Below are 24,999 nucleotides of genomic sequence, written 5' to 3' on the forward strand. Positions count from 1 at the left end.
TCCTGAGTGCCTCTCTACTGTTGGTACGATTAGCTACACGCAAACACCAAGTTGCACAGGGTGATTTGGATAAGGGCCGTGTATGACGCTGGGTATGACGCTGGGTATGGCGCTGGGTATGGCGCTGGGTAGGTGACTATGTGGGAGCACCCAGCACTGGGAGGGAATTAATTGGCTGACGAGAGGAGACAGAGCTGATAGATAGGTAGATAATATATGGAAACAATTCTCAAGGACTTGATCAAGAGAAGGAAACAAAAGCTATGGGCGGATTTTTCCTGGGCCCTGGGCACTCGGGTGGGGAAGGCGCTGTCTACCTTATTATGTAAGGTCTGCCACTGGTAGAAACTAGGTAATGGATCAATCTGGGCTAGCAGGCAGCAGAGGAATTAAATACCCTATCACTATGACGATGTATGTAAGACCTGACTGATGAGATTCTACCGAAGCCGTTAGATTGGTCTTTTCCTTGGCCTGTGATCTGATTGGGCAGGTCTAGCCTTGGTATTGAAATTCACATGCGGGTTACCGCATTACTCCATTGCCGCATCACTGAAGACTTCAAGCCTTCTCTGGGGCTTGCTTATCTTGCGCGAACGTACTGTTGTGCTCAACATAAAGCCAAGGCCTTTCTGCTTCCTTTTCACCATATCCAGCCTGTTACGCCATTTATACTGGAGCTAGAACATACCTACCGTCTATCTAACATTCTACCATTATCCTGGCGCGGGGAGTCAGATGCAGCCCTCTTGTGACAATAAATGTGAACCATAGCGCTGTTTGCACATCCCGCCAGCATTACGCATTAGTTCAATGTAAGGCGAATGTACTAACTCATGTGCATATAAAGAGGTCCCAGAGAGCTGCACTGGGGCGGACCCAGGCCCAGAGCAAGCCCTGACTGCGACCGACCCACTCAGCTGTCGATTCGACTCGCATCGTGCACAATTGAACTTCAACATGCTTCACCTGCCCATTCCCTCCCTCGTCACGGTAAATCAACCATATAAACTGTTCCGCTTTCTCTACAATGGGAAAAGACTCCAAGGCAACCCCCAAGAATTGGCCTCCAACTCTATCGTACCTCACACAGCCATCATACGCATCCCATTTGACCAAGGAGCAGCGCAACGCTCTCGCGACACGTGGGCCAGACCTAGAATATGAGATCCCGCTGTCTTTCCCCAAGGGCCCTTCCAGCTTGGTAAGAATAACTGCCATCGCACAACCATCTCATCCTGCCAACGGGCAAGCTGGGCTTTTTGCCACGCGTAACTTGGCACCCGGCTCTCTCATTGTCCCCTACTATGGTGTGGTGCACAGTGATTTGGCCCCGCCACAAGACAACACGGAACACGAAGAGTCCGACTATGATCTTCGAATCGACCGTGATGCTTCTTTGGCGGTAGACGCCGCCAAATCAGGGAACGAGGCCCGCTTTGTCAATGATTATCGAGGAGTCCGCAACAGGCCTAATGCCGATTTCCGTGAGTGCTGGGATCTAAGGTTGAAGCAGAAGTCCATGGCCGTCTTCGTCCTTCCTGCGGGCAAGAACGCCACTAGGAAGGGTGAGGGTGGGATTGCTAAAGGCAAGTATGCCCTAAATATACCTTATATATCCCCCTTATATGTTCTGCCCCTGCCCCTACCTTGTTCTGCCCCTGCCCCTACCCCTACCTTCTTCCCTCCTACCATGTCCTCATGTAGCTCAGCTGCCTGTACTGGATCTTTGTTAATTGGCAGGTCTAGTACAGGCGAAGAAATTTGTGTTAGCTATGGCAAGGGATTCTGGGGTAACAGGAGGGACGAAGGCTAAGCTGCAAGTAATTCAAGAAACTCTGGTATAAGGGTGGACGAATTGTCAATATAATGCTATATATATTGATATTATATATAAAAATATAATGTATATACCGGTAGCTAATGCTTTGTCCCTATCTACTTGTCTATATGTAGCCAGTAAATTCGGGGTTACATTTACCTCCAGTCTGTAATTGATTAATAAATGGAAATAGGGCTAAATACTTGAATGATGTACAATGGATGGCTTTGGCCAGTAACATATGTTGAATCGATTGGAAGACCCCACCTGCCCTACCTGCTGCACCCCTACCTATGGTGGTGAACAGTCAGCTTGATTTCGCAAAATCTTCTCCCGTCTCCGGAAAAAAAAAGGGAAGCCAGGCGTGACGCGAGAATCAATCAGAACGGCTCGTATCACCACCGGAGGTGGCTTGCTCCTCCCGAAGAGAGAGAGAGAAAAAAAAAAAGGTAGTCGTCGGCTGGACAGGTTCTTCCTCTTCCGTCTCTCGTCCGGACAATCACCAATACGTTTTTCCATCCCCATCCCCATATTATCGGAGCTGGTCGATTGAATACCTAACCTTCAAGGTGCGTTTAACAATGAATTCGTTGCTTCACTGCAAACTTGTCCATCCCCCCCCCCTCTCTATTCTTCGAGTCGCAAACATGGCAGGCTGCAAGAACGACCAAACCTGGCAATGCCAACGCGCTGTTGCGGCTTGGGTCGCGTGCGACGAGCCTGGAATAGCTAGCACCATTGCACGCGCTCGCTATTTGATATGAGCTTGTCGCGCCCCGAGCAATGAAGGCCCTGTACATACCTTTTAAGCAACCTGTAATTATTCCAGAAGTCTCCAAGGCGCAGACGAGGCTGTTGCAACAATACTATGTGGGAAGGATGAACAGAGAGAACCTTAATAACAATATCGGTTTACCTGCAGAACAGCGCGGCACACTTTGAATGGTGGACAACCGGCAATTGCCTCGATGAACTGGCCACCCAACGAGCAACTCACCCTCGTGTACTCTGTTTTCCCATCAGCCTGCTTCCGAATTTGCTCACGGGTGCCAAAGCGTTGGCGCACTGGTCAACCCTGCTGCCTCCCCTCCTTCGTCGACGATTGGACCGCCCAAGATGGAAAAACAGGAGTCAGAGGTGGAGGTTGCTGAAGGACAGGATGTTGCCATGCAGTCTTACCCTTCGCCCACTGCCGACGGCCAAGACAGTGGCCCTTTCTATAACACGAATCCACGCCCCGACGAGCAGCACGAGCTGGACCAGCTCGAACCACAAGCCGAAGAGCAGAACCAACTCGACGGGCCGCCTACCCCAAGGCAGCAGATCCGACATGCCATAACGAGTGCCGAAGAACTCCAGCTGGCTGCACAGTTGAGCCAAGGCATTGCCCATGGGATTCCTATGATGGATCCCAGCGAGGATCCTAGTCTGCAGCAAATGGTCGACCACCACGATCTTGATCAACATGGCCAGAGCCTACAGCAACATGAAAATACCTTGAATGACGAGGTCCTTGACCAAGAACCCCTACGACAGGACTCTATTCAACAGGAACACCTGCATCCAGACCATATACCCGATGGACATATCTCTCAGGAGCATATGGCTCAAGAGCATTTGCCGCAGGAGCATTTGCCGCAGGATCACCTCTCCCAAGAACACATCACCCAAGATCATATGCACCAAGATCATATTCACCAGGATCAGATGCATCCGGAGCATTTGCATCCGGAGCATCTGCAGCAGGAGCATCTGCATCCGGAGCATCTGCAGCAGGAGCATCTGCAACATGAGCATCTGCAGCAAGAACATCTGCAACAGGAACATATGCATCAGCAGCACGATTCACTTTCAAATCATGACCAGGCTCTGGCCCACGGCTTACAGCAAGACCACCAGTCTGATGCCGACCAACTTATGCACCAGCATGGCCAGCAGGGACACCAACAACAGACCCAACCACAATACCTGCCCAACCAGTCACAGAGCCAGCACCCACCTCACCTGCAACCCAGCGCCTCTATGGAACACTTGCCGCCGCACTTTCATCTTCCAGACAACACGCCACCCAGGAAACGCTCCAAGGTGTCGCGAGCTTGTGACGAATGTCGTCGCAAGAAAGTCAAATGCGACTCTACTTCGGAATCAGGAGAGGAACCGTGTTCTAATTGCAGGCGCTCGAATATTCGGTGCATGTTCAGTCGGATACCCCAGAAGCGCGGGCCTAGCAAGGGGTATATCAAAGAGTTGGCTGACCGTATTAACCATATTGAAGGCAAATTGAATAGTGAAGGTAATCATGGGGACACCACGCTCAGTGAACTGCTTGTTTCCGCGAGAAGGGAGTCGTCAGACATATTTCCAGGAGCTGCTGCTCAGTCGGATGAAGCCACACGTAAACGACCCTATTCTAGCATATCGGGCGCCGAGTTTGGCACGCCTGCCAGCTCCCGTCAGGCGACTTGGAGTACAGAACCCAGACCCATCCAACCATATGGCACCCCTTCAGAACGTACTCGGCCGAATTATTCCGCCAATGGACTGGCTCCCACTCCGATAGCCTCCAAGGCCGAGGGAGATGGTCCGCCGCAGCCAGCTAATGTGCTGGACGGCATGATTGATCTTAATGGTATTGCCTCGAGCCGTGAGGTTGATGAGGGTACTTATAATGGGTAGGCCATTGTACAGATTATGCTGGAAAACTACATTGCTGACTTTCTTCCCAGATACCTTGAGGTTATTCACCCGTCACTCCCATTGCTCTCCACTACGAAGGACCGGCTAGAGGCGCAACTTGCACAGTGTCCACCCACGCTACGAGATGCATTCATTGAAGCACTTCATGGTGCCATGCAAACCTTCCCGTCCTTCACGGGCCCCTACGCCAGCGGTGACATGGTAAATGCCACGCGCATGATTACTGAGTGGGAGGTTGACGTGTCGAAACGTCCTTACGTAGCGAATCTCGTTCATCTACAAACCCTTATTCTGATTGCCGTTGCTACCGACAACTACGGCCCTGGCTCTCTCAAGGGTGAGCATGGCGGTGCCGCGAAGGCATCGATCCTCGGTCGGGCGGTTGGCTTGGCCTATTCCATGCGCCTACACGTTTCCCAGGTAGATCAAGGCCAAGATCTAGACCCCGATTCAGACGAAAACGTCGCAATACGAGCTTGGTGGACGTTAGTTTCACTTGATCGGTGGAACGCCATCAGCACTGCTAGCCCCTTGCTTATTCCCAATGACAGCGTGGTTATTCTTCCAGGACTGGGCTCACTCCTCGGGGACAATGGCTACCACCTGGTGCGACTGTCCAACATTCTGGGGCACTTTGCTCCGGTGGCATTGGCACCGCCAAAAGCCATGACGCACGAGTCTGGGGCAGCTCCCATTCTTAGCTCTTTCTTCAACCTGTCCATGGAACTATTCCGAGAGGTTCTCCCTAGCACGATCACCCCAGCTGCCTATCCAATACTGCACATGGTTTACTGGCATTGCAGGCTACTGGCGTATCTGTTCCAGACCAATGCCAAGTCGAGTGACATCCTCTGGCCGTGCAAGGAGTCTGTGGCTCTGCTCACAGCCAACGCCCAGCTCATTACTCCTCTGAATTACCATTTCTTCTCTCTAACGACGCTGACGCTTCTGGAGTTGAAGAAGATCGAGGCGGTCCGGGAAGAAGCCACGGAATACCTGAAGGAGCTTCACAATTGCAACCTAGCCCCCTCAACCTGGGATGAAACCATCCGGGCTCGAATAGCAGAACATATTGAAACAACCCCTCCGCAATCGACCTCTATGGAGGCCACTGCCAGTCAAAGCCTTCAACACCTTGCGGATCTAGCCACCGCCACGGAGCTGGATGCGATCAAGGCTGATAAAGATGCACCGGAGCCAGCGGTTTCGCTTCGAACCAGCGACAACTATGAGGATGTCGGTTTCAACCCGTTGCACATCACTCGTGGTGGCTATCTAAATGTACTTGCAGCAGAACCTCGACCAGCTACGGCTCGTTAGGACTGCCGCGAGTTGTATTCCGGCCTCGATCAGTGAGACTTTTCGCTGCCCATAACAAATTGCGCGGGTTTGTACTGGGGCCGCCGAACATTAACTGCTCGTGCTGCCAAGACCGACCGTTATACTATATAGTGCCATTATCATTCTCTCCTCATTTCTCGACTAGCCAGTTGCATGGTATATATAATATCCTGTCGGTATCTGCCTCGACCGTAGGCGTATAATTGTAATATCGCGAAGAGAGAAGGAGGGGGGCGATGTGGATGCGACCCAAAGCAGGGACCTGTTTGCTCTTGGATGCTTGGAGTTTCGCTCGTGTGCCACCTCGAGCAACATTTCGGGAAGACGACATGAGAGAAACGGGATGATGATGATGATGATGATCTCGGGAGGCCAGCCTCGTGTAGCGAGGGCTCCTTTGGCCGATGTCAGCGTTTGGGTTGCTGTCTCTGGAAGTTTTTGAGCAATGCTAGCTGGCACATGGCGACTTCACTCGGGACGATAGTGTAGGATATGTATCAAGTAGCGAACTCTGGGGATGTGCTCGGCCGGAACAAAACAACCTGTACCCACAAGGAGACGGGAACAAAGCTGTTGTAGGGAATCTATCATCCAGTCTCGCCCAGCCCGCGTCGCCCGTAGATGCCCAGGTCACACATATCCAGATGTCGTTATATGCATGTCACTATTTCGCTGATCGAACGTTAGATTCCACGGCCACGACCACGGCCACTGCCCGCCTTGCCGCCCGAGATTTGCGTACCTGAGATGGCCGGGTACCACAGATGCAATACGAAGAAGTGACAGAATCTCTGTGATCTATTCTGGCGAGGTCGCCCACTCGGCGCAGCTCAGGCAGCGGCCTCTAGGTCGACTAACTAGTGGGCGCCTCCACTGTATATCGAATGACTAAAGGCAGCTAGAGACGTTACCTAACAATGACTGGGTGGGTGCTGGAATAAGAGCGGGCGTTGGTGGTGCCGCGAACCGAAAGAACGGCCATCCAATTCTAATCAGCCCAGCAAGTGCAAATCATACCTGGTTTTGTGGGCCGGCCGGTCAGTCAATTTTGGATGAAAGGGCAATTGCTGGGCGGGTCTCTCGGGCTTGGAGTCGATAGTCAGCCCAGTACTACTGTTTACTACTGGCTGCTACTGGCTGCTACCGGCTGCTACTGCCTCCTTTTAGCTGTGGTTCCTCTGTGCAGAATTTGCCAAGTCCGGGGTGTCACACTCAACCTGTCAGTCCTTAGTCAACACTGCCACACTGCCCGGAATACGAAATGTGCTGTCCATGGCGCGATGCGACGGGATTTATTTTTACTCCTCTCGCTCCTATCCACGAGACATTGGGGGACCCGGAGGCGGACGACACGGACGATGACTCAACTCAGCCACGCCGACAAAGAGCAAGCTACAGATGCAAGTCAGATGGAAACGTTCCATTAGCGTCCTTGTGCCGCCTCCGACTGGTTGCTAGGCACGCAATCAGCCAGTCCAGTCAGCAATGGGCAGGAAAGGCATATGTACTACTGTAGCAGCATAAGTTTGGGGGGGGGGGGAGAAAAAGAGCCGGGTTATGAGTGGCAAGCTGGGCTATCTGGGCAGTTTGAAATTGTTTCAACCCCTTTCTGCACGACCGATAGCGCGCGCTCCGTAACACCGATTCAAGCGAGATCCCTGGAGGCCTGGCTGGGCAGGCCCGGAGGTACTGGGCGAGGGTACAGCGGCCAGTCACCAGGGGTTCTCTGCACAGGGTAGGTGGGGGGGACAGGTACCACCACAGCTGTGTAGCGAGCGGTTGGCGATTGTGAGCCTGTGCCGGATCTGACAGACGTGCATTTGCATAAAAGCGCCAGGCAAGCACAGCTTGCTGTTGTGCGGCGCGCATAGGTCAGCCGTTCAACGTGTGACCTGATCGACAGTCCGTGTTGCCCATCTCTGCAAATCCCAGCCGTCACCGTCTCTAGCCTCGCCATCTTTCCCCAGCAACCATTTTTAGTGGTAGTGCGGCTGCTACTACCAACTACGTAACTAGTCGCTGACGATCGCCCATTGCAGATATTAGAGTTATTTTCTTCCTCCCGTTGATCTTTTCCTCGCGTGCTTGTGCAGCCAGCACAGTACCATTAGCCAGGAATGCCGCCTTTGCGGTGCGTGCTTATGGGGGATTTGGCGAAATGAGATGACCCGTTCCCACCTCTTTCTATTTGCTGCCAGGAGCGACAAAACGGGGGCCCCAGCTGTACCTTCATCTTGGATATTGGATGGTAGCCAGGTGAGAAATAAAAGGGCCGGGGTGACTGCAGTTCCAGGCAGCAGACAAGAAAGAAGCAACAGCTCAGCGCAGCGCAGCACACGGCAAACGGGACCAAACATTACGGAGAACAATAATAAGAAATGTCGAAAGGAAGAATAGCAAGTACACACACTCGTAGAGCGAGAGGCAGGGGTTGTGTCATCCTTGCTCACTTGTTTGATGCCTACATGTACCTAACATACCTAGCAATAACCCTCTTTCTTCGTATGATGCCCTCGGATGGACACCAAGGGCTTGGGCTTGTTGTTTTGGGACGTTCGCAATCTCGTGTTGGTTGTTCTTCGGTGGGTTTCTTTCGGCATCGGCATCGTGGGCGACGAGGTAGTTCTGGAGGTAGGTAGATAGGTAGGTAGGTAGGTAATTGGCAGGCAGGCTAGCTAGCTTGCTAACCGCACCGACCGCTGTATCCGTGGCCGTGGCCATGACAGCAACGCAGGCAAAGATCACAGTGTAAGCAGGAAGTGGAAGCTAGAAGCCATCTTCTCTCGCCCGCGGCACAGGATTCTTTCTAGCTTCTAGCTTGGTTATCCATCAAAATGATGGGTGCCTCAACCATCGATGCGCATCTTGCAAAAAGTCGGACCGCGGCACAAAAGTGCACGCCCAAAGTCCATTGCCTATTTTGGGAAGGAGGGGTCTTGGAATACGGGCGGCCCAGGGCAGCGCCCCTGCTTTTTGGTCGGATACGGTGTACTGGGGGACTAGCAGCGACTAGCAGACTGCCTGATGGCTCGGGGGTGGGCCAGAAAGGGAAAGACAGCGCCACTATTCTAGAGCGTCGGGTCGCTGACTGGAGACTGCTACTGATAACATTGCTCAGTACGGGCCTAGAGCCGCCTGCCGCCCTATCAGGTACCTGGCGCCCTGACAAGAGCCCCACCACAACCACGAGAGGTACTTGTCAGGGTACTTGGCTAGGGCGCTGGCGCTCTCTGGCATGCAGGGTGGGTATGCAGCCAGCAGCCAGGTCGTCAACATGCACCACCCGCCTGCCTACTGCCTGTCTTGTCGCCTTCTGATTGGCCAGGCGTCCTCGAAAAGAGCGCTCAAGGGTCCCCTCCAGCCCCCTGCATCTGCATGCATTCTTGGTGCCTCCTGCTTGCCTGAGCCGGGGCTGGGCTGGGCTGATTATGGACCGGGGGGGTTTGGTAAAACCGAACCGACCCAGGGATTCTCATCTGACGCTTTACGAGTAGGAGGAGCAGGAGCGGGAGCGGGAGCAGGACCAAGTGCACCACCACCACCACCACCAAGCAAGCACCACAACAAGGCACCGTCTGCAACCATAAAGCCTCCCTCGTCCCTCTCGTCCCTCCCGTCCAGCCCATCCCGATCAGCTCCTTCATTTTCTGGCAGAGAGTCTTGTTTGTATTCACTCGCACCCACATTCGCTCATCCTACCAACCCTCACGCACATTCCGGTCGTTGTCGTGTACTGCTTTCTGCCCTATTAGTTCAACACTACCCTACCCTCTTGTAATTACCTAGAACCCTCCACAATGTTCACCAGAGTCCTCAAGGCCACCGCCGTGGCCCTGGCCGCTTCCGGCCTGGCATCTGCCCAAACTCACACCGACTGCAACCCTATGAAGAAGAGTGAGTCCAAGTCACATAGCCACAACTGCAACCACGTCCTCGAGCCATGCCGCTAACTTCCTTCGACCAGCCTGCCCTGATGATGCCGCGCTTGCTAAGACCCTGTCTATCGACTTCACCAAGGGCGAGAGTGACTTCTTCAAGGAAGCCATTGGCACCAAGATCACCTACGACGGCGAGGGTGCCAAGTTCGTCATCAACAAGGACAAGGAGGCCCCGACGGTTACCAGCCAGAAGTACATCTTCTTTGGAAAGGTTGAGGTCGAGATGAAGGCTGCCCCTGGTGCCGGTATCGTCAGCAGTCTTGTCCTGCAGTCGGACAACCTGGACGAGATCGACTACGAGTGGGTCGGCAACGACGACACTCAGGTCCAGACCAATTACTTCGGAAAGGGCGATGACAGTACCTTCGACCGCGGCAAGTTCCACAGCGTCAACCAGCCCGCCGCCGAGTTCCACAAGTACAGCATCGAGTACACGGCCGAGAAGGTTACCTGGGCCGTTGACGGCAACACCGTTCGCGTCTTGAACTACCAGGACGCCAAGGGCGGCTCGCGCTTCCCCCAGACCCCCATGCAGATCAAGCTTGGTACCTGGGTCGCCGGCGGTCCCGACTCTCCCGAGGGCACCAAGCAGTGGGCTGGCGGTGCGACCGACTTCAACCAGGCTCCCTTCACTTGTGTCTACAAGAGCATCACCATCCAGGACTACAGCAACGGCGTCAAGGGTGCTACCGCCTACAAGTGGAACAAGGACAGTGATGGCAGCTACCAGAGCATCAAGGTCCTCACCACCCCTGATGACAACGTCGGCGCCACCACCTCCGCTCCCGCCTCGGCTGCTTCGACCTCGGCCCCCAAGTCGGATGCCGCCAGCAAGACCACTCTGGAGAGCAAGACCCAGAGCAGCACTTCCGCCATCACCCAAGCCACCAGCGGCCCCAAGAACAACTCTACCTCCGAGGCCGGCTCCGGCTCCGACTCCGGCTCCAACTCCGGCTCCTCCACCTCTTCGGGCACCACTGGCGCTCAGACAAGCGAGGTCCCCACCAGTGGTGCCCTCAAGAGCTTTGCCAACTTGGCTCTGCTGGCCTCGTCCCTGCTCATTATTCTGTAAATGGACAGGTTGTTTACACGTCATGAACACCTCGGCGCGTTCATGATTTCAGGGATACGCACAAGCGAACCGCAGTCTTACACTTCTTGACACTCCTTTTTGAACCCCAACCCCTTTTCCCCCTTGGACACCCATCGTACCCTTGGGAGAAGACTTCACGGTCGGACTTGGCAAACAGTAAGAGTACTTATAATGGTGGTTCGCACAATTGGTACAAACCCGGCAGCATCGGCCGCAAGGAGGAGGTCAAACGTTTGTTTTTTTGATGCATGAACCAGGTCATCTAACTGGACGACTGAATGGGAGATCTGGGAGGGTGTAGATACCGCCAGAGATGATTAGACTAGACATTACGGCGCCTGTTAGTCATTTGCCTGCCAGTGAGCGAGGGCAGCGTTGTTTTTTCAAGATACCACAAACAGAGCAATACATTTTTATAACCTCCATTTGACTTGCCTCCGCCTGCTGTTAGGCTTTTCCTGTCAAACTCAAGGTGGGTGGCCGTGCCACTACTTTGACCACCGGCCCGAACCTGGGGGTGGCCCTCGGGGTGGGTTGCGATGTGAAGCAGGGAGCCTCGTAATTTCAGTCCCGTAATTGCCGCATGAAGTAATACATGAAAGCTGATCCTGAGATGGGAACAGACCAGGGGTTCAACGGCGTGTTACGGTTTCATGTTGAATGTGTCAGCTGCGCCAAATAGATGAATGGATTTCCTCTACCTAGTAAACAGAACATTGCCAAACAGAAATGCCGGCGGCCGAGGGAAACTGTCTGCAGGGCAGGCACACTAGGCGACAAACCCGGCTGGGTGGTGCCAACATGAATGGAGCATGTCTCATTCTTTGTTGCCAACGCATTCACATTGGCAATTGTTCATCTGAATGTTATATTGTGTATACAACTTCATTTCCATAGTCCCTTCGTCCATATTCGTTGCTTAATCCTCGATCGTGCACATGCTATCTTCAAAAGGGATAGTTTTTAAAAAGAAATGATATGCTGTGCTCGGTGCCGTACAAAGGAATACGAATACAATCCAAACTGCCATCTGCTCTTTACACCGTAAACCAAACATCAGTAGCTGCTGGAGCCACTGCTCACAAGTTCGCTAAATATATCCTGGAGGATGGGCTTGCCCTTGAGCAGCGCCTTCTCGGTGACCCTGCCCTTCTTCGCTGCAGGCCTCATGCTGTTGGCATCCTGCCCCTCGTACATTGTCCTGGGCGGATTGCTTCTCTTTTGAAGCCGTCGAGGACTCTGGCGCTTGTGGGAGTTTTGCGTGGCCGCGACTCCAGTGGGGGCAACAGTCGTTTGCGTGGCGTTCTCGTCGAGCCAGTAGTGGCTTTCGAGCGCATCCGCAGGTAGGTCGTAGACCCAGTCGCGCTCCTCCATGAGCCTCACAAAGCGCGAGACCATCTCGGACTCGCCCGAGCCGCGCAACGTGCTGCGGCTACCCACGACGAGCAGCTTGGTCTTGGCCCGCGTAAAGGCGACGTTGATGCGCCGCCAGTCCTTCAGCAGGTCGCCGATGCTGCACGCTTCGTTGGACCGCACTAGAGACAAGACGACGACTTCCTTGTCGCGGCCCTGGAAGCGGTCGGCCGTGTGCAGCTCGATCGACGAGCCGTGGCGGCGGAGGTGGTGCTTTAGCAGCGAGAGCTGAGAACGGTAGTGCGTCATGACACCAATGTCGGACGCGGGCACGCCGGCTGTAAGGAGCGCCTCGACCAGTTGCGCGACGATTTGCGCTTCGGCGGGGTTGACAGTCCTGTTGCCCTTGGCCTCCTCCCGGGACGAGGGCAGATCGTCCGTGTTGATAAAACGCACGCGAGCTTCTGGGTCGACCATGGAGCGCAGCCAGCAGCCGGGGCTCCTCCAACTTGCACAAAACGACCTCGGGGTACCTGGGCGCGCGATGGTGTCGGCGTCATGGTGCCGGTATCGCAAAGCATCCATGTCCGGTACGTCGAGCTTGAGGTGGCGCAGTTGCTCGGTCCCGCACTTGAGCCGACCGTTGTAAATCAACGTGTTGCTGAGTGACATGACATCCTGGCACATGCGGTATTGATGTTCGAGGTTGACGACCGAGTCAGGGTGCGTCTCGGAAAGCAGCTTGAAGAGGCTGATGTCAAGGCCGCCTAACCTGGCTTGCTCATTTTGAACCAGAGGGGGGAGCTGGTTGTGATCTCCCACCAAAACAAACGTCCGGGCCAATCTGATCGGGCCGAGACAGATGGGCAGGGTGATCTGGGATGCTTCGTCGACAATGCAGTAGTCGAAGGTGCGCTCGTTGAAGACGGCATGGCTTACCCCGAGGCAGGTTGTCGCCACAATAGGGCTATCGTGCCACGCGCCGTGGATTTCCTCGAAGGTCTTCATGGGTTGACCGGCGAGAATCGCAAAATCTCGCACTTCCGGGTGCACCTTGGCTGGGGCACCAAGACGCAAGATGTCGGTCTTGTCTGACTTGAGCTTGAGGAGGATGTTGTCGACGGCCGAGTGCGTGTACGAGGTCAACAGGACACTCTTGCCTTGTCGCACCAGGGCGCGGATGATGTGCGCGATCGTCGTCGTCTTGCCGGTTCCAGGCATCCCGAGAACGAGGGCGTAGTCTCTGGCGCTCATGACTTTCTCAATGGCCTTTCGCTGGTCCACGTTGAGGCTATCCGGGCCAGTGATTGTATACTGGCTGGTCGCCGACTTGAAGGCCGGGGGCGCCAGATCCACGACGAGCCTGCGGATCTGTCGGGACCCAAACACGCCGTCTGACATGATCTGCACTAGGTTGTTCCGCACCGTTGCCATGCCGTTGCTGAACTCGTCCTTGTCAAGGCGGTAGCGAATAGGCGGCGTTTTGATCATACCCTGACTCTGTGACGGGCCGGCCCCTTCGGGTACCACTTCCATGATGCTGGCGAAGGTTTGGTTGTGCTGCTCGTCGAAGCCCGCACGGCGTATTCTGGCATTGTGCAGCCTGCGGTCGACAGCAACGCTTATCTTCTGCTTGCGCACCGAGGTGACGTATCCGAGGGCCAATGCGAAGTGGCCCTGCTCGTCGGAGACGACGATGGGCTCGCCCACCGCAAGCTGCGAATCCATGAAGGAGAAGCCGGCGGCTGGAGTGTCTTTGATAAAGGTGTACTTGTAACGGTTGATCTTGGGGCTGTCCTTCTCCTCGAGTGCAGAGCCCTCTTCAATCATCACGTTGGCAAAGCATCGGCCGACCTTTTCTCGCTCCGAGCTGAGCATCGTCCACAGCTCTCTCCGAAGCTTCTGCGACTCCTTCTCTTCCTTTGTCAGCAAGTCTTCCCATCGGAGGAAGAATTCTTGATGCGTAGGCGTCAAGTGCCGGACTACCTCATCGAACTTGTCTTTCATGGCACTTGTCTCGGCATCGCCATCATCTGCCAGCTTGTGGTATATGAAGCAAGGCACTTTCGCATAGCAGTTACCACAGGCATTCGTGCTGCGTTTCATAGGCGGCAACTGCACGCTTCGCTCTCGTACGTAGCAGGCCAGTTGGTTGCGCTGCATAATCATGTGCCGGAGTTCGTGGCGGATAGTGGGGATCCTGGTAGTCTGGGAGCTCTCCATATAATACAAGATGCCATAGGCAATCTCAATATCGTACCGATCCGACAGGAGCAGGTTGTAGAGGGACGTTTGCGCCTGGTGGTTGCTCGTTGCCCTGTGGCCGGTTTTGACCTCAAACGGGACGGTCAGGGTTCGCTTCTGCGGACCATCCTTCATCGTCACTTGAACAGTGGCGTCTATGTTGCCTTTTAGCCCGTACATGGGCGACCACACATGTTCTTCGACGTCCAACAGTTTACTGACACACATCAGAGCCTTGTCTCCATTGCGACCTTGGACAACAGCATCCGCCTACCCATTTCATGACGTTAGCAGCGGTCGGGGGGTAGAAGAGTGGCAGCGCCTGTCAAGGAGGCCTATCAAGGAGCAAGGACGAAGCTTACCTTGGGTTGGGCAGAAACGAAAGCTGCAGCCCAGCTGCTCAGTTCAGGCATCTTGGATCGAAGGTGTTCACGGGCGTCGCTCATCGAAACCCTGATCTTGTACAGGTCTTCCACATGCTTTTCGCTTACGTCCACAATCAGCTTGTTGAGAAAGGGGCCGCTCCATTGGTTCGCCATCATGGCTTCCTGGAAGATCTCGTGCAGCAACGTGCCATATACCAGGGGAGCCGAGGCCTCGCTGGTGGCCTTGACACGATCCTGGAGCACGGCACGCCGCATGCACGTGAAACTGTCTGCCACGACTGTTGCGGATATCAGTTGGTCGGGGTGCAGGATGAGGATGTTTTGGTTGTTATCTATAATGCATTTCCCCGAAGCTTCGAACTCGCCGATGATGTGTATAAACGACTCCGGACTGACGGCAGTGTCGACCCAGTCACCTCGAAGATGGACCGTCTTGGTCTCTTTGCTCCTATCAACTTGAACAACCAGAATCTAGGTCTGTCAGCCGAGCATGCCCACGCAGTAAGGAACAAGAGGGGTGTATAAAGTTATGACTTACCTTCTCCGGACAGGATCTTCCGAGCTCAGTAGTGTACTCGTGGCCAAGGACATTTGTCACAAGATACCGCTGGATTGCCTTGGGCTTCAGAGCCACCTAACAACACAGTACTTAGCACATGTTCGATTCTTCATAGCTACTGACGCCTACGTACAGGTGAAAAAGACCCGCTGACGTTGCTCTGCTTAGCAGACTGGGTGGCTGCAATCTCGGCCGCCTCGAAATCGAAGTCAATACCAAAATCATCGCCAAAGGCATCATCGCCGAGGTCTTGCACTTCACCTGCAGATAGCGGCGGCTGGACCTTGGCCCCCTCTCCCAAGACATTGCAGGAGTTGTTACATGACACATGGCTCGACTCGGCTTGAACCACTAGATTCTCTGCTGCGGCAAATACATCGTCGTCCACATCTCCAAAGTCATCGCCATCGTCTTCGTCATCAAACAACGTCTGCTCCAGCACCGATGGTGTAACTTCAGATGTCGGTCCTGTATCTGGCTGGGGCACAATTACTTCCACACAACTGTTATCCGTGGGCGCTATGCTCGTATCGAGCTCCATTAGTATGTCGTCAAAATCCTCGTCGCCATAGTCCGAAGTAGTCTCCCCGATGGTCTCTGATGAGAGTTCTGGATTTGCAGCCCGTGGCAGTCCCCTTTCAGCAACTTGAGAGAGTGCAGCGGTAGGAGATTGGGAAGATAATTTCGAAGGAGGGGCAGCTCCTGGCTCTGGGCGTTGGCGCCTCTTCCTGGGAGACGGGGACTTCAACGGATCTCGATGTAGATGTGAAGCGCTCGACTTGTTGAGTTCACCTGTCATGTTCTCCAACAGGATACTGACCATGGTAGACTTGGAGCCGCCACTGGGGCTGCCTTCGGCCACTGTAGTGATATTGGAAGGTCGGTATTCACCACGCTCAGCCCTACGCCTTTTGGGCCAGTGGGCGCCGCAACTTATGGCCCGGCGTAATCCACCATCGGATGGAGAGGGGTTGGCTCCCGCAAGGGGTTTGGGTGGTCGCGGGGAGGACGAGACCATCATGTTGGCCAGGGTGGGATGGGCGACGCCTAGAGGAGTCGCGGCGGAGGAGTTGGTCATGGAGAAACGGTCCCATAGCTCGAGGGCCGGGTCGGGGTGTGGAGACTTGAGTGCTTCGCACAGCTTCTTTACATCCATGGCTGGTGTGTTGGTTTTTGACTTGGCCGCGGGAGACGAGATAGGCGACGAGCTACGGGCACGCTTTTTGCCTTTCTTGCGCGGTAACATGGGCGAGAGAGAGGTGGCCGAAGGATCCTGTGTCGTGTCCCACAGGATTCGCTCGCTAGGGCTCGTGTCTTCGTCTTCGTCCTTTGCCTCGGTGGTGCCAACAAGATCCTGCCAGGCCAGCTTGCTGGTGGGGGTGGCATGTTGGTTCGAGGTATCGTTGGCCGGGTCCTGGGCCTTCGTCGTCTTGTCGGCGACGAAGGTGTTTTCGTCGCCCGGCACTGGTATCTGGGGGCGGTAGTCGAAAGCGTGGAGTTTATTCTTGGTGATGTCGGAAACGGGCGCCAATGGCCTCTTGGGCGCAGCATTGGTGGCATTGGCCGAGGCATGGCTCTTGGAACGCTGCCATTGTTGGCGGGATTTGTGTGAGCGGTTCTGCTCGGATAGCGACTTCTGGAGGGGCATTTCGAGGTTTTCAATGGCAAGACGAGACTACTCCCATGGTTTAGTCGAGGTTGGATTGTGGGGTGACCACGATAACCCAGACGATGGACAAGTAGCCGGATGCGATTGAATAGATGGAGCAATTGTACTTAAGAAACCAAGATAAGTGCAGGGCGCGCTGTCAGTAGAGGGAGTATAGTAAGTGCCTAGATATCCTTGTGTCTCCATGCCGCGGCGCTTCAAGGAGGAGAGAGAACGACGCAGGCGAGGACGACGCGACTGGGTTACGCGATGTCAATAGATTGAATCGACGCGAAAAGCCACAGCCAGTGAATGTGGGGCAGTGGAATCGGGGCTGGGAGGGAAGGAAAGGTGCAGGGGAGAAGCTTCCATTGAGTCGTGTCTGTGCGCCCCAAAGAAGTAGTACCTAGTAAGTTCCCTCCTCCACTTCGGGCCCCGAACCAAACCATTTGAACTGTCGTCATCATCATCAATACCAAGGAGCTGCTTAACGCTGCGCATCAACCCAATCAACCCCGGGCAACAATATCATTGATACATATGCCATAGTGGGAGGTCCATTCAGTCTCATGACGCCCTCGGAGGAATAAGCAGATTTTGAACATGGCGTCCATGAGCGGTGACGGCTCTTTCAACGACTCGTCCTCCTTGGACGGCAGTTTCGCCAATAAACCATGGCCCAGAGTTGCCCCTCAGAAACAGGCCGAGATTGAACGTCGGTTCTTCGAACCCGGGGCCACCATTCGCTTTGACCAACTGCCCCCTGCTCGCGGCTTCATCTTCAGCACTATACCCCAGGGTAAAAGATCCGAGCTGGTTGTATCCAATGTCCTCAGCGCCGCCACCGCCGCCAAACGCAGACTAAATCAGAGCGAGATCGATGCTCTCAGTGAATCTGCGAATCACGCCGTGGCTCGATTGTCATGGGTCTACCCGCTTGGCCTGGGCCTTGCCGTCGCGGCCGCCGCCAATGGCAGGAAGACGTTCAGATTCCCCTTTTATACTCCCAAGATGAAGGTCTTTGACCCTCGCGCTTTCCCCCACAGGTCCTTTGCCACACTCACCGGCAAAAGCGCTGTGTGGGCCTGGCACGGCATCAGGACGTCCGCCTACTACCCCTTGACGTGGTTCGCCTCGCTTCTCTTCCTGGGATCCATGGTAAGGACACGTCTGCTGGCAGACCTGGCCTCGGACCAGCGCTTGAGCCAGATAAAAGAAGCAGTAGCCGTAAATACCCAGCGGAATGCCCAGTTGCGAAGAGAGCAAAGGCAACGCCAGGCAGCCCAGAGTGGCCCTCCTGGGGCCAATCAACCACCTGATGCCTACACTGCTGCAAATCAGCACTCGGGCCAGGACTCATGGACCGGTATCCCGCAAAGTCAGGTTCTAGCCGAGTCACCCGGGCTAGGTTCTCCTGGAGAGCCTAGCGGGCCTATTGGCCGATCTGGACCGTCCCCTACTCGACAGCAGGGCTTGCAGGGCTGGAGCGGTCGTGGCGGCACGCAGGAGCAGCAAGGGCAAACCTCATTTGACGAGGATGATCTGTTTGAGGACGACGATGACGCATCGCCTGTTGCTGCGTCTACGAGAAGATCCGAACGACAGAGAGCGCAAACCAGTGCCTCTCAAGGCGGCCCAGCTTCCTCGTGGGACACCATCAGACAGCAGGCCAGGAAAGAATCTTCACCCTTTGCCAGGGGGGATCGTTCCAAAGACGATAGTGCGTGGGGCCGAGCGCGACAGGACGGTGCTAGAACAACAAGAGACGCACCCCAAACGCCTCCTCGTGAAGGTTACTCCTACAACGAGGCGGACGAAGAAAAGGCTTTCGCCAAGAATCAGGCACAGAACGAGTTCGATGCGATGCTGGAAGCTGAGAGGCAAGGCCGTTCTGGAAGTAGGTGAACGGCGTAAGCTGCTGTCATGCTTAATTCATACGAAATACAAGATGGCAACCAAATCCCGATCCTATCCCTTTGCAGCATTTCGTTATCTCAAATTGTGCCTTTGTTTAGCTCATGGCCATGCTTTGATCAATCCTTAGACGCAATGGCAAGTGCCGCACTGTGAAATCGGCAATAGTATACCCCATCCATCAAGGGTTATCCTATAGAAGCATCGCCTCGAAGTTCGGCCTGGGGAGTGACAAGGATATTTTGGTTTGTTCCCCCAATCTGCTGCCAATGTTCCGCCATGCTGACCACAACTAGGTCCTCAAGGCGTCAGGTGGGTGTGCCGCATACGCCAATCGGCCTATCAATGCAACAGATACTTGCTGGCACTCACCTCACGTTCAGAGGCAAAACAAGTCAAAGGTGGATAGAACCAGTCCGCAAGAGTGTGCGGGGTTTGCTTATATGCGGCTTGCTTGTAATAGAATATATTATAGTTATATATATACCCTTATACCATGAGAATCTAACAATTTACCCAAGTATTCCTCTCCATCAACCAGCCATCTTGTGGAACATGAAACCACCATCCCAAGATCCAACGCGAAGTTGTAGTAGAGAAGAGGATGTTGGTGCCGCAAACCTCGAGCCAAAGAAAATAACCGAGTAACAGGCGCTCCGATGCCAGACACACTTCAAATCGGGGGTATCTGCGACGACAGCAATACAGAAAGGGGGGACCAAGAACCGTGCATAGCTTCGCTTCGTGGCCAATAATCAGCGATGGCGAAAGAGCACGCCATTCTCCGACCATGCTGGCGTCACCTGGACAAAACCTCGCGTCATCCGGCGAACGCATTCATTCCCTTCCCTATATTTTTTGGTCCTTCCCCCTACACCCCTAATGATCCAAACCCGTAGTCATATATCTCATTGAAATCGGCTTCTGAAAAAAGAATATTTTCTTGGTTCAGCAACGATGCGTTCTTTTGCCCATCGTCATCCTCGTCAGGTCATTCGCGCATCGAAGCCAACCCTCCGGTAGGCGCAAAATTATCGTACACCTCATCACTGCTGTCCGTCTGGCTGCCGGGGCTTTGTGCGCCGCTCACATCCGCGCTGGCCATGTCGCTTTGGAATTCCATGCGTGGGGCATCCATTGTCATGGCGAGGATGCTCTCTCGACGACCGCTGCTCATCTCGATGGCACTGCCGCTGCGACTAAGTTCCGGCTTCTCGGGCAGCTGCTTCAGCAGGCCGGCCGATATATCAAGCATTCCCATGGCAAATTCGGTCAGGCCCTTGCCTTCTCCGGGCTTGCTACTCACACTCAAGGTCCATCGGTATTCGCCAAGGCGACGGCGATACCAGTCCGCCTCCTCTCTTCCTGGCGCAGTCGCCCAGAGCATCGAACCAAAGGTGCCAATCAAGGCGAAGTTGGTCTTGGAGGCAAAGTACCAGAAAGCCCGCAGGTGTTGAGGTGTGAGACGGTTTACGAAGTCCATGGCGGATATCAAACGAGCCTTGGCGGCGCTGCGACAGATGTGTTGAAGGTACGAGTCCACATCCTGCGCATTCACCTCCAGCGAGCGGATGATACGGCGATGCAACGTAATCTCAGTCGCAAAGTAGGCCAGGTGCAGATACCCTATACTGGAAAGCCGGCCCGTCGTGTTGTTGTGCAGTGTGAGCGACGAATCCATCCGGATGTTGGCAGGGATTGCCGAGTACCACTCCTTCAGCTTGAGTTGGATGGGTTTCGCCAGAGACAAGACAAGGTGAGTCCCTTGAGGGCCAGCACTAGTGACGGCGTGCATGGCTTGCAACGTATAAAACGTCTCCAAGATCTCGGCAAGGACCTGGGAGAGGTAGACCATCTGCACAAATAGAGTCCGCCCGCGCTCAATCTCCAGTTTCTCCTCCACGTCGTTCTCGTCGTACTCTGCTTCGGGAAAGTCATTCGGGAGCAGAGGTTGCACGATCCAATTGTTACTGAATATGTGAGAAGGGCGGCCATGGACAAGCGCTCCCCACTTGTCTTGCATATACAGGGCCCACGCAAGCCGCTTCCTCAAGCCCTTCTCCCATGGCGGGATCTTCCAGTGAGTGCAGTCCAAGTGCAAGCCCAACTCTTGGGCAATTGCTACAAGCTGGGCTGTCGGCGCCCATTGGTCTCCTTCGGGCTTCTGTGAGAGCAGCAGGCCGGCCTGCACCGTCGAGAGCTTCGGTCGCCACATGGCATCGGCCAGAGAAGAGCGCATTATCCTCTCAATTTTCCGAATGTCTGGCCGGGGGGCTGCCGATAGCTCCTCCGACAGATCCCACCAGTTGATGGCTAAGATATAGATGGCAGCCAGGAGTGGCGGCGAGAACTCGCGGTAATCCCGCTCATACCTCTCATAAAAGACATTTTTCTGTATGATGGGGAAACTGGGATGGACCACCTGGAAGTACAAGTCGATGAGCTTGCGCCCGTTCGGCGCCACTAGCCTCTCGATCTCATCGACGTCTTCGATTTGATGCTCGTGGCCCGAGGTGGTGTGATCCGGGAGCATCAGAAAGGTGTCGTTTTCACTGACTTTCCTGAGGGTCCCTCGTGCGAGTAGGCTCTCGTCCTGGGGGTCAAAGGGAGAGAGGTTGATCAGAGACGGCTCGAAGTCCGTCGTCGGGCCAATGTACTGGCTGTAGCGGTCATGCTGCAGACCAAGCGTCCGCTTGAGCAGAGTTGGGCCCCCAAAATTCGCCATGTCTTCAATCAGAGAGTTGCTGGCAGTTGTGCTGGAGAGGCTGGACTGATGTTGACGTTGCCTTCTGTTATCAGACCGCCCAGGTGACCTGTGGACCAATCGCATGTCAGCCATTGGCGTCTCGTCTATTTCCCTCCACGTCCCATCGGGCGATCATGCCGCGTGAGGACGGATAAAGAAAAGTTGGGGGTCAGTCAGGCTGGAATTGCCGGGTAGACTCACCCTCTCCAAAAGTGGCCGTCGTCCGCGAGATCACGCGCCAACTTTCGTTTTCGCGGTTGGGGGCTTCGGTTCAGCGAGCACTCCACCCCGTTGGCCTGACACGAGACGCAGCTACTGGTATCTTCGTCTTCGGTCATGATGCACTTGATCCTCCGCTGGGCACAAAAGCCACATAGAGAATGCCCGCTGGAGGGGGTGTCTGAATCCGCCGATTCATGACCGTTCATGCTACACGGGAGAGTATCGTAAGTATTAGTTGTGCTGTTCTGCCGACGGGGAGTGGGACGGGAAGGTTTGGGCGCAATGGCAATGGGAGCCGTCCTGGGGACGACAGTCGAACTGGACATGATGACAGAAATAGAGGGACCTGCAGCAATCCAGACTCGGCCTCGCTACCTCCGCTCTGGCTACCGTGACCTGTTCCTAGAGATATGGGAGGTTGCGGGCCGCCGACTGGTGGGTGGTATCCCCACGGAGAGAGGATGATGCAATGGCCAATGCACTGCTATAGGCTTATAGGCTCCGGGTCCGCTGCGCACGAGATACCAGCAGGCGCAGGATACACCCCCAATCCGCCAAATCCCGGAAGCCTGAGAGGTTGGTGACAAGGCAGGCGCGGAGATAAGAGATTGGATGGATGAAGACTGACAGACTGGCAGGGGGGGGGGGTGGGACGGTTCAGCCGGCGACTTCGGCCTGGCCTTTCAAGTCAGTGAGGCGAGGTGCAGTGAGGCCCAGGAGAAACGTGGACGGTCACTATGTGAGGCAGGTTGGAGATGGTGTATGTAGGCGACAGGAGTGCCGATAGACCAGGCTACCCGCAGATACAAGACGGACGGTTAGCTTGACAGTCTGCATGCGTAGGCAGGCGAGGGCGAGCGACGACGGGCAAGGGCGTGGGCCAATCTGAGTTGTATTGGACCACAGAGTATGGGGGTAGGCGGCGGCTGATCGGAAGGGGGCAAGTCGGTACCAGAATTGCACTGTACGGACTACCTATGTATCTAATGTAGGTACGTGTGCAGGTAGGTACTGATAGAGGCAAGGCCAAACTCTCGTCTGGTGAAGCTAGGTTATTATCGAGACAAGGATGAGATAAGCTAGGCTTATCAACGTCATTGGCGGTGCCTCTACTCGGACTATAGGAACTAGAATCGCGGGGGTCGTGGTCTCCTATACGGCGGGGGGTGGCAGAGATATATGCAAAAAGAGCAACAGGAACGGCCGCAGTGGTGGGGACGGAGGAAGACGCCTCGGGGAAAACGAAAGCCGGATGTAAGTGAGGAAGGGTGCAAGTGAGTAGGAACTGGGAACCCGTCGACTCAACGGCCGCAGTTGAGATGGCGGTAGTAGATGGTGTCGAGGGAGGAACTGGCCACTGCCGGGACGGAGTCAAGAGCGCTTGAGGGTGGGAGGTATGTAGGACGAATGTAGAATGTAGAGTGTAGTATGTAGTATGTAGCAAGAAGCCGGCGGTGCTGCGCTGCGACGGGATTATTGCCCCGAAGGAAAGCTGATCATCAAAGAAAGACGTTATGAGGTCCACCAAGGCATGCCCTAGACGCTGGGCGCCGGCTCAGTGATTCAATCAGGAGGAGTCTGGGTTGGATGTACGGGACTTGACAATGCATGTTAAAACAAAACTCTGTGTGTGCATGTGGCGTGGTGTTGCGATGATGCAGGCGACAGTGTTTCGGTTGACGGGCGCCTTATGAGGGATTGCATGGGGTGTACATATTGACCAGATGCCATGCACACACATGCGCAGAATGTTACACGGAAGCGGTCAGAATCGCGAGTGCGCTGGATTCAATGCATGCTCGGATTTGATACAACAATGGATGGACGGATCGATGTATCCAGGCTCTCTCTAGGCAGGCCACTTACCAGTTGAGCGTACAGAGTACACGCCAACCAACCTACCTTGGCTAATAGCACATAGCATAGCCTGATGGGAGAGAGAGTGTGTGACGGAAAAAAAAAAAAAAAAAGTCACGCAAGCATGGAAGTGAGGAGGCAGGCAGGCATGACCATCAATCAATGTACCTTCCAAAGCACTGGAGTTCCGTATGGAGGTACATACGCAGTTCGATAAGTAAGTGTCCCATGCGATGGATGGATGGCCGACAAAGTCTTATCACATAACGTCAGGGACCAGGTAACGAGCCGATACGGACGGCCAAGGCGGACGAATAGCGTTTCGGCATATGATAAGCCCCATTAGCCTTATCTACAGATCTGTCAAATCGAATGGCAATAAGTAATGGTAAAAGTTACGGATGACTTTTTTGCCTGTCCGACCGAAAAAAGAGGCTCCTGCAAGTCACCAGTACCTGTCGCCTAGGCAGCAGATCCGGTAGTGGCACATGTACTCGATACCGGCAGACAGGAAAGCATGTGGAGAGAGGCAGTTGATCAGGACCAGAGGGGCCAGAGACACCATTACGTTAGAAATACTGGCCAGCCACTTTCTATTTGGTAATGGGCCGCCTTTCTGGCCCAGCTCCCCAAGCCATGCCGAGTCATACAAGGGTTATCAGTGACGCACCGTACCGCCGGTAGAAAAATAAAACGACAGACGCACGCAACCAGTGGGCAGGACGGCGGGGATTTCTTCCCATTTCGAGGGTCGGGCACAACAGCTAGCGATGACATGGTGCAACGCCATGAGTAAGGTGGATCAAAATGGCATCTATGCGAGTACTGCTATGCATTACCCCAAGTAGGTAGAAGACGCTCGCAAGGGAACGGAGAGGCAAAGCGGCAGGTATCTTTCTAGGCTCTGTTGATTTCCAGTCAAAGATCATTCACGATCACACAAAACTCACTCACCGTACTAGAAGCAAGGTAAGCTACCTAAGGTTAGGTAGGCAGCTAAGTATGTAGAGGTGTTGTTTCCCCAAGATGGCACCCAGAGGTCCTCGTCACATGCCGGTCCGCGAGAGAAGCTCAAGAATTCGAAAAGGGCGCATGGCATATGCACACAATAGTAGCAACGGCACCTGGAAGCAACTGGCTCGTGACAGTGGCTCGATCCGGCACCACTCACCCACTGAC

General features: G+C 54.6%; 6 protein-coding genes across 6 annotated transcripts; 4 read left to right on the forward strand and 2 right to left on the reverse strand.

Moving 5' to 3' along the window:
* Positions 1-1,030: 1,030 nt before the first annotated feature.
* Positions 1,031-1,816, forward strand: PG985_001003 (SET domain-containing protein; the record flags this gene model as incomplete). Its single annotated transcript, XM_066820772.1, has 2 exons — positions 1,031-1,593; positions 1,744-1,816. 2 exons carry the CDS (start codon positions 1,031-1,033, stop codon positions 1,814-1,816), a joined length of 636 nt encoding a protein of 211 aa, XP_066691651.1.
* Positions 1,817-2,938: 1,122 nt separating this feature from the next.
* Positions 2,939-5,839, forward strand: PG985_001004 (uncharacterized protein; the record flags this gene model as incomplete). The annotated part of the gene is made up of 2 exons (XM_066820773.1): positions 2,939-4,494; positions 4,549-5,839. The coding sequence occupies 2 exons, from the start codon at positions 2,939-2,941 to the stop codon at positions 5,837-5,839; spliced, it is 2,847 nt and encodes a 948-aa protein (XP_066691652.1).
* Positions 5,840-9,657: 3,818 nt separating this feature from the next.
* Positions 9,658-10,870, forward strand: PG985_001005 (glycosidase crf1; the record flags this gene model as incomplete). Its single annotated transcript, XM_066820774.1, has 2 exons — positions 9,658-9,754; positions 9,825-10,870. 2 exons carry the CDS (start codon positions 9,658-9,660, stop codon positions 10,868-10,870), a joined length of 1,143 nt encoding a protein of 380 aa, XP_066691653.1.
* Positions 10,871-11,947: 1,077 nt separating this feature from the next.
* PG985_001006 (DNA replication ATP-dependent helicase Dna2) lies at positions 11,948-17,081 on the reverse strand (the record flags this gene model as incomplete). The annotated part of the gene is made up of 4 exons (XM_066820775.1): positions 11,948-14,758; positions 14,851-15,345; positions 15,413-15,508; positions 15,567-17,081. 4 exons carry the CDS (start codon positions 17,079-17,081, stop codon positions 11,948-11,950), a joined length of 4,917 nt encoding a protein of 1,638 aa, XP_066691654.1.
* A 603-nt stretch (positions 17,082-17,684) lies between these two features.
* PG985_001007 (uncharacterized protein) lies at positions 17,685-18,986 on the forward strand (the record flags this gene model as incomplete). The annotated part of the gene is made up of 1 exon (XM_066820776.1): positions 17,685-18,986. One exon carries the CDS (start codon positions 17,685-17,687, stop codon positions 18,984-18,986), a length of 1,302 nt encoding a protein of 433 aa, XP_066691655.1.
* A 1,000-nt stretch (positions 18,987-19,986) lies between these two features.
* On the reverse strand, positions 19,987-22,289 carry PG985_001008 (nitrogen regulatory protein otam; the record flags this gene model as incomplete). The annotated part of the gene is made up of 2 exons (XM_066820777.1): positions 19,987-21,808; positions 21,943-22,289. 2 exons carry the CDS (start codon positions 22,287-22,289, stop codon positions 19,987-19,989), a joined length of 2,169 nt encoding a protein of 722 aa, XP_066691656.1.
* Positions 22,290-24,999: the final 2,710 nt, after the last annotated feature.

The sequence above is a fragment of the Apiospora marii genome (genome assembly GCF_038362585.1).
Source record: "Apiospora marii strain CBS 49790 chromosome Unknown utg000001l_segment0_segment0, whole genome shotgun sequence".
NCBI lineage: Eukaryota > Fungi > Ascomycota > Sordariomycetes > Amphisphaeriales > Apiosporaceae > Apiospora > Apiospora marii.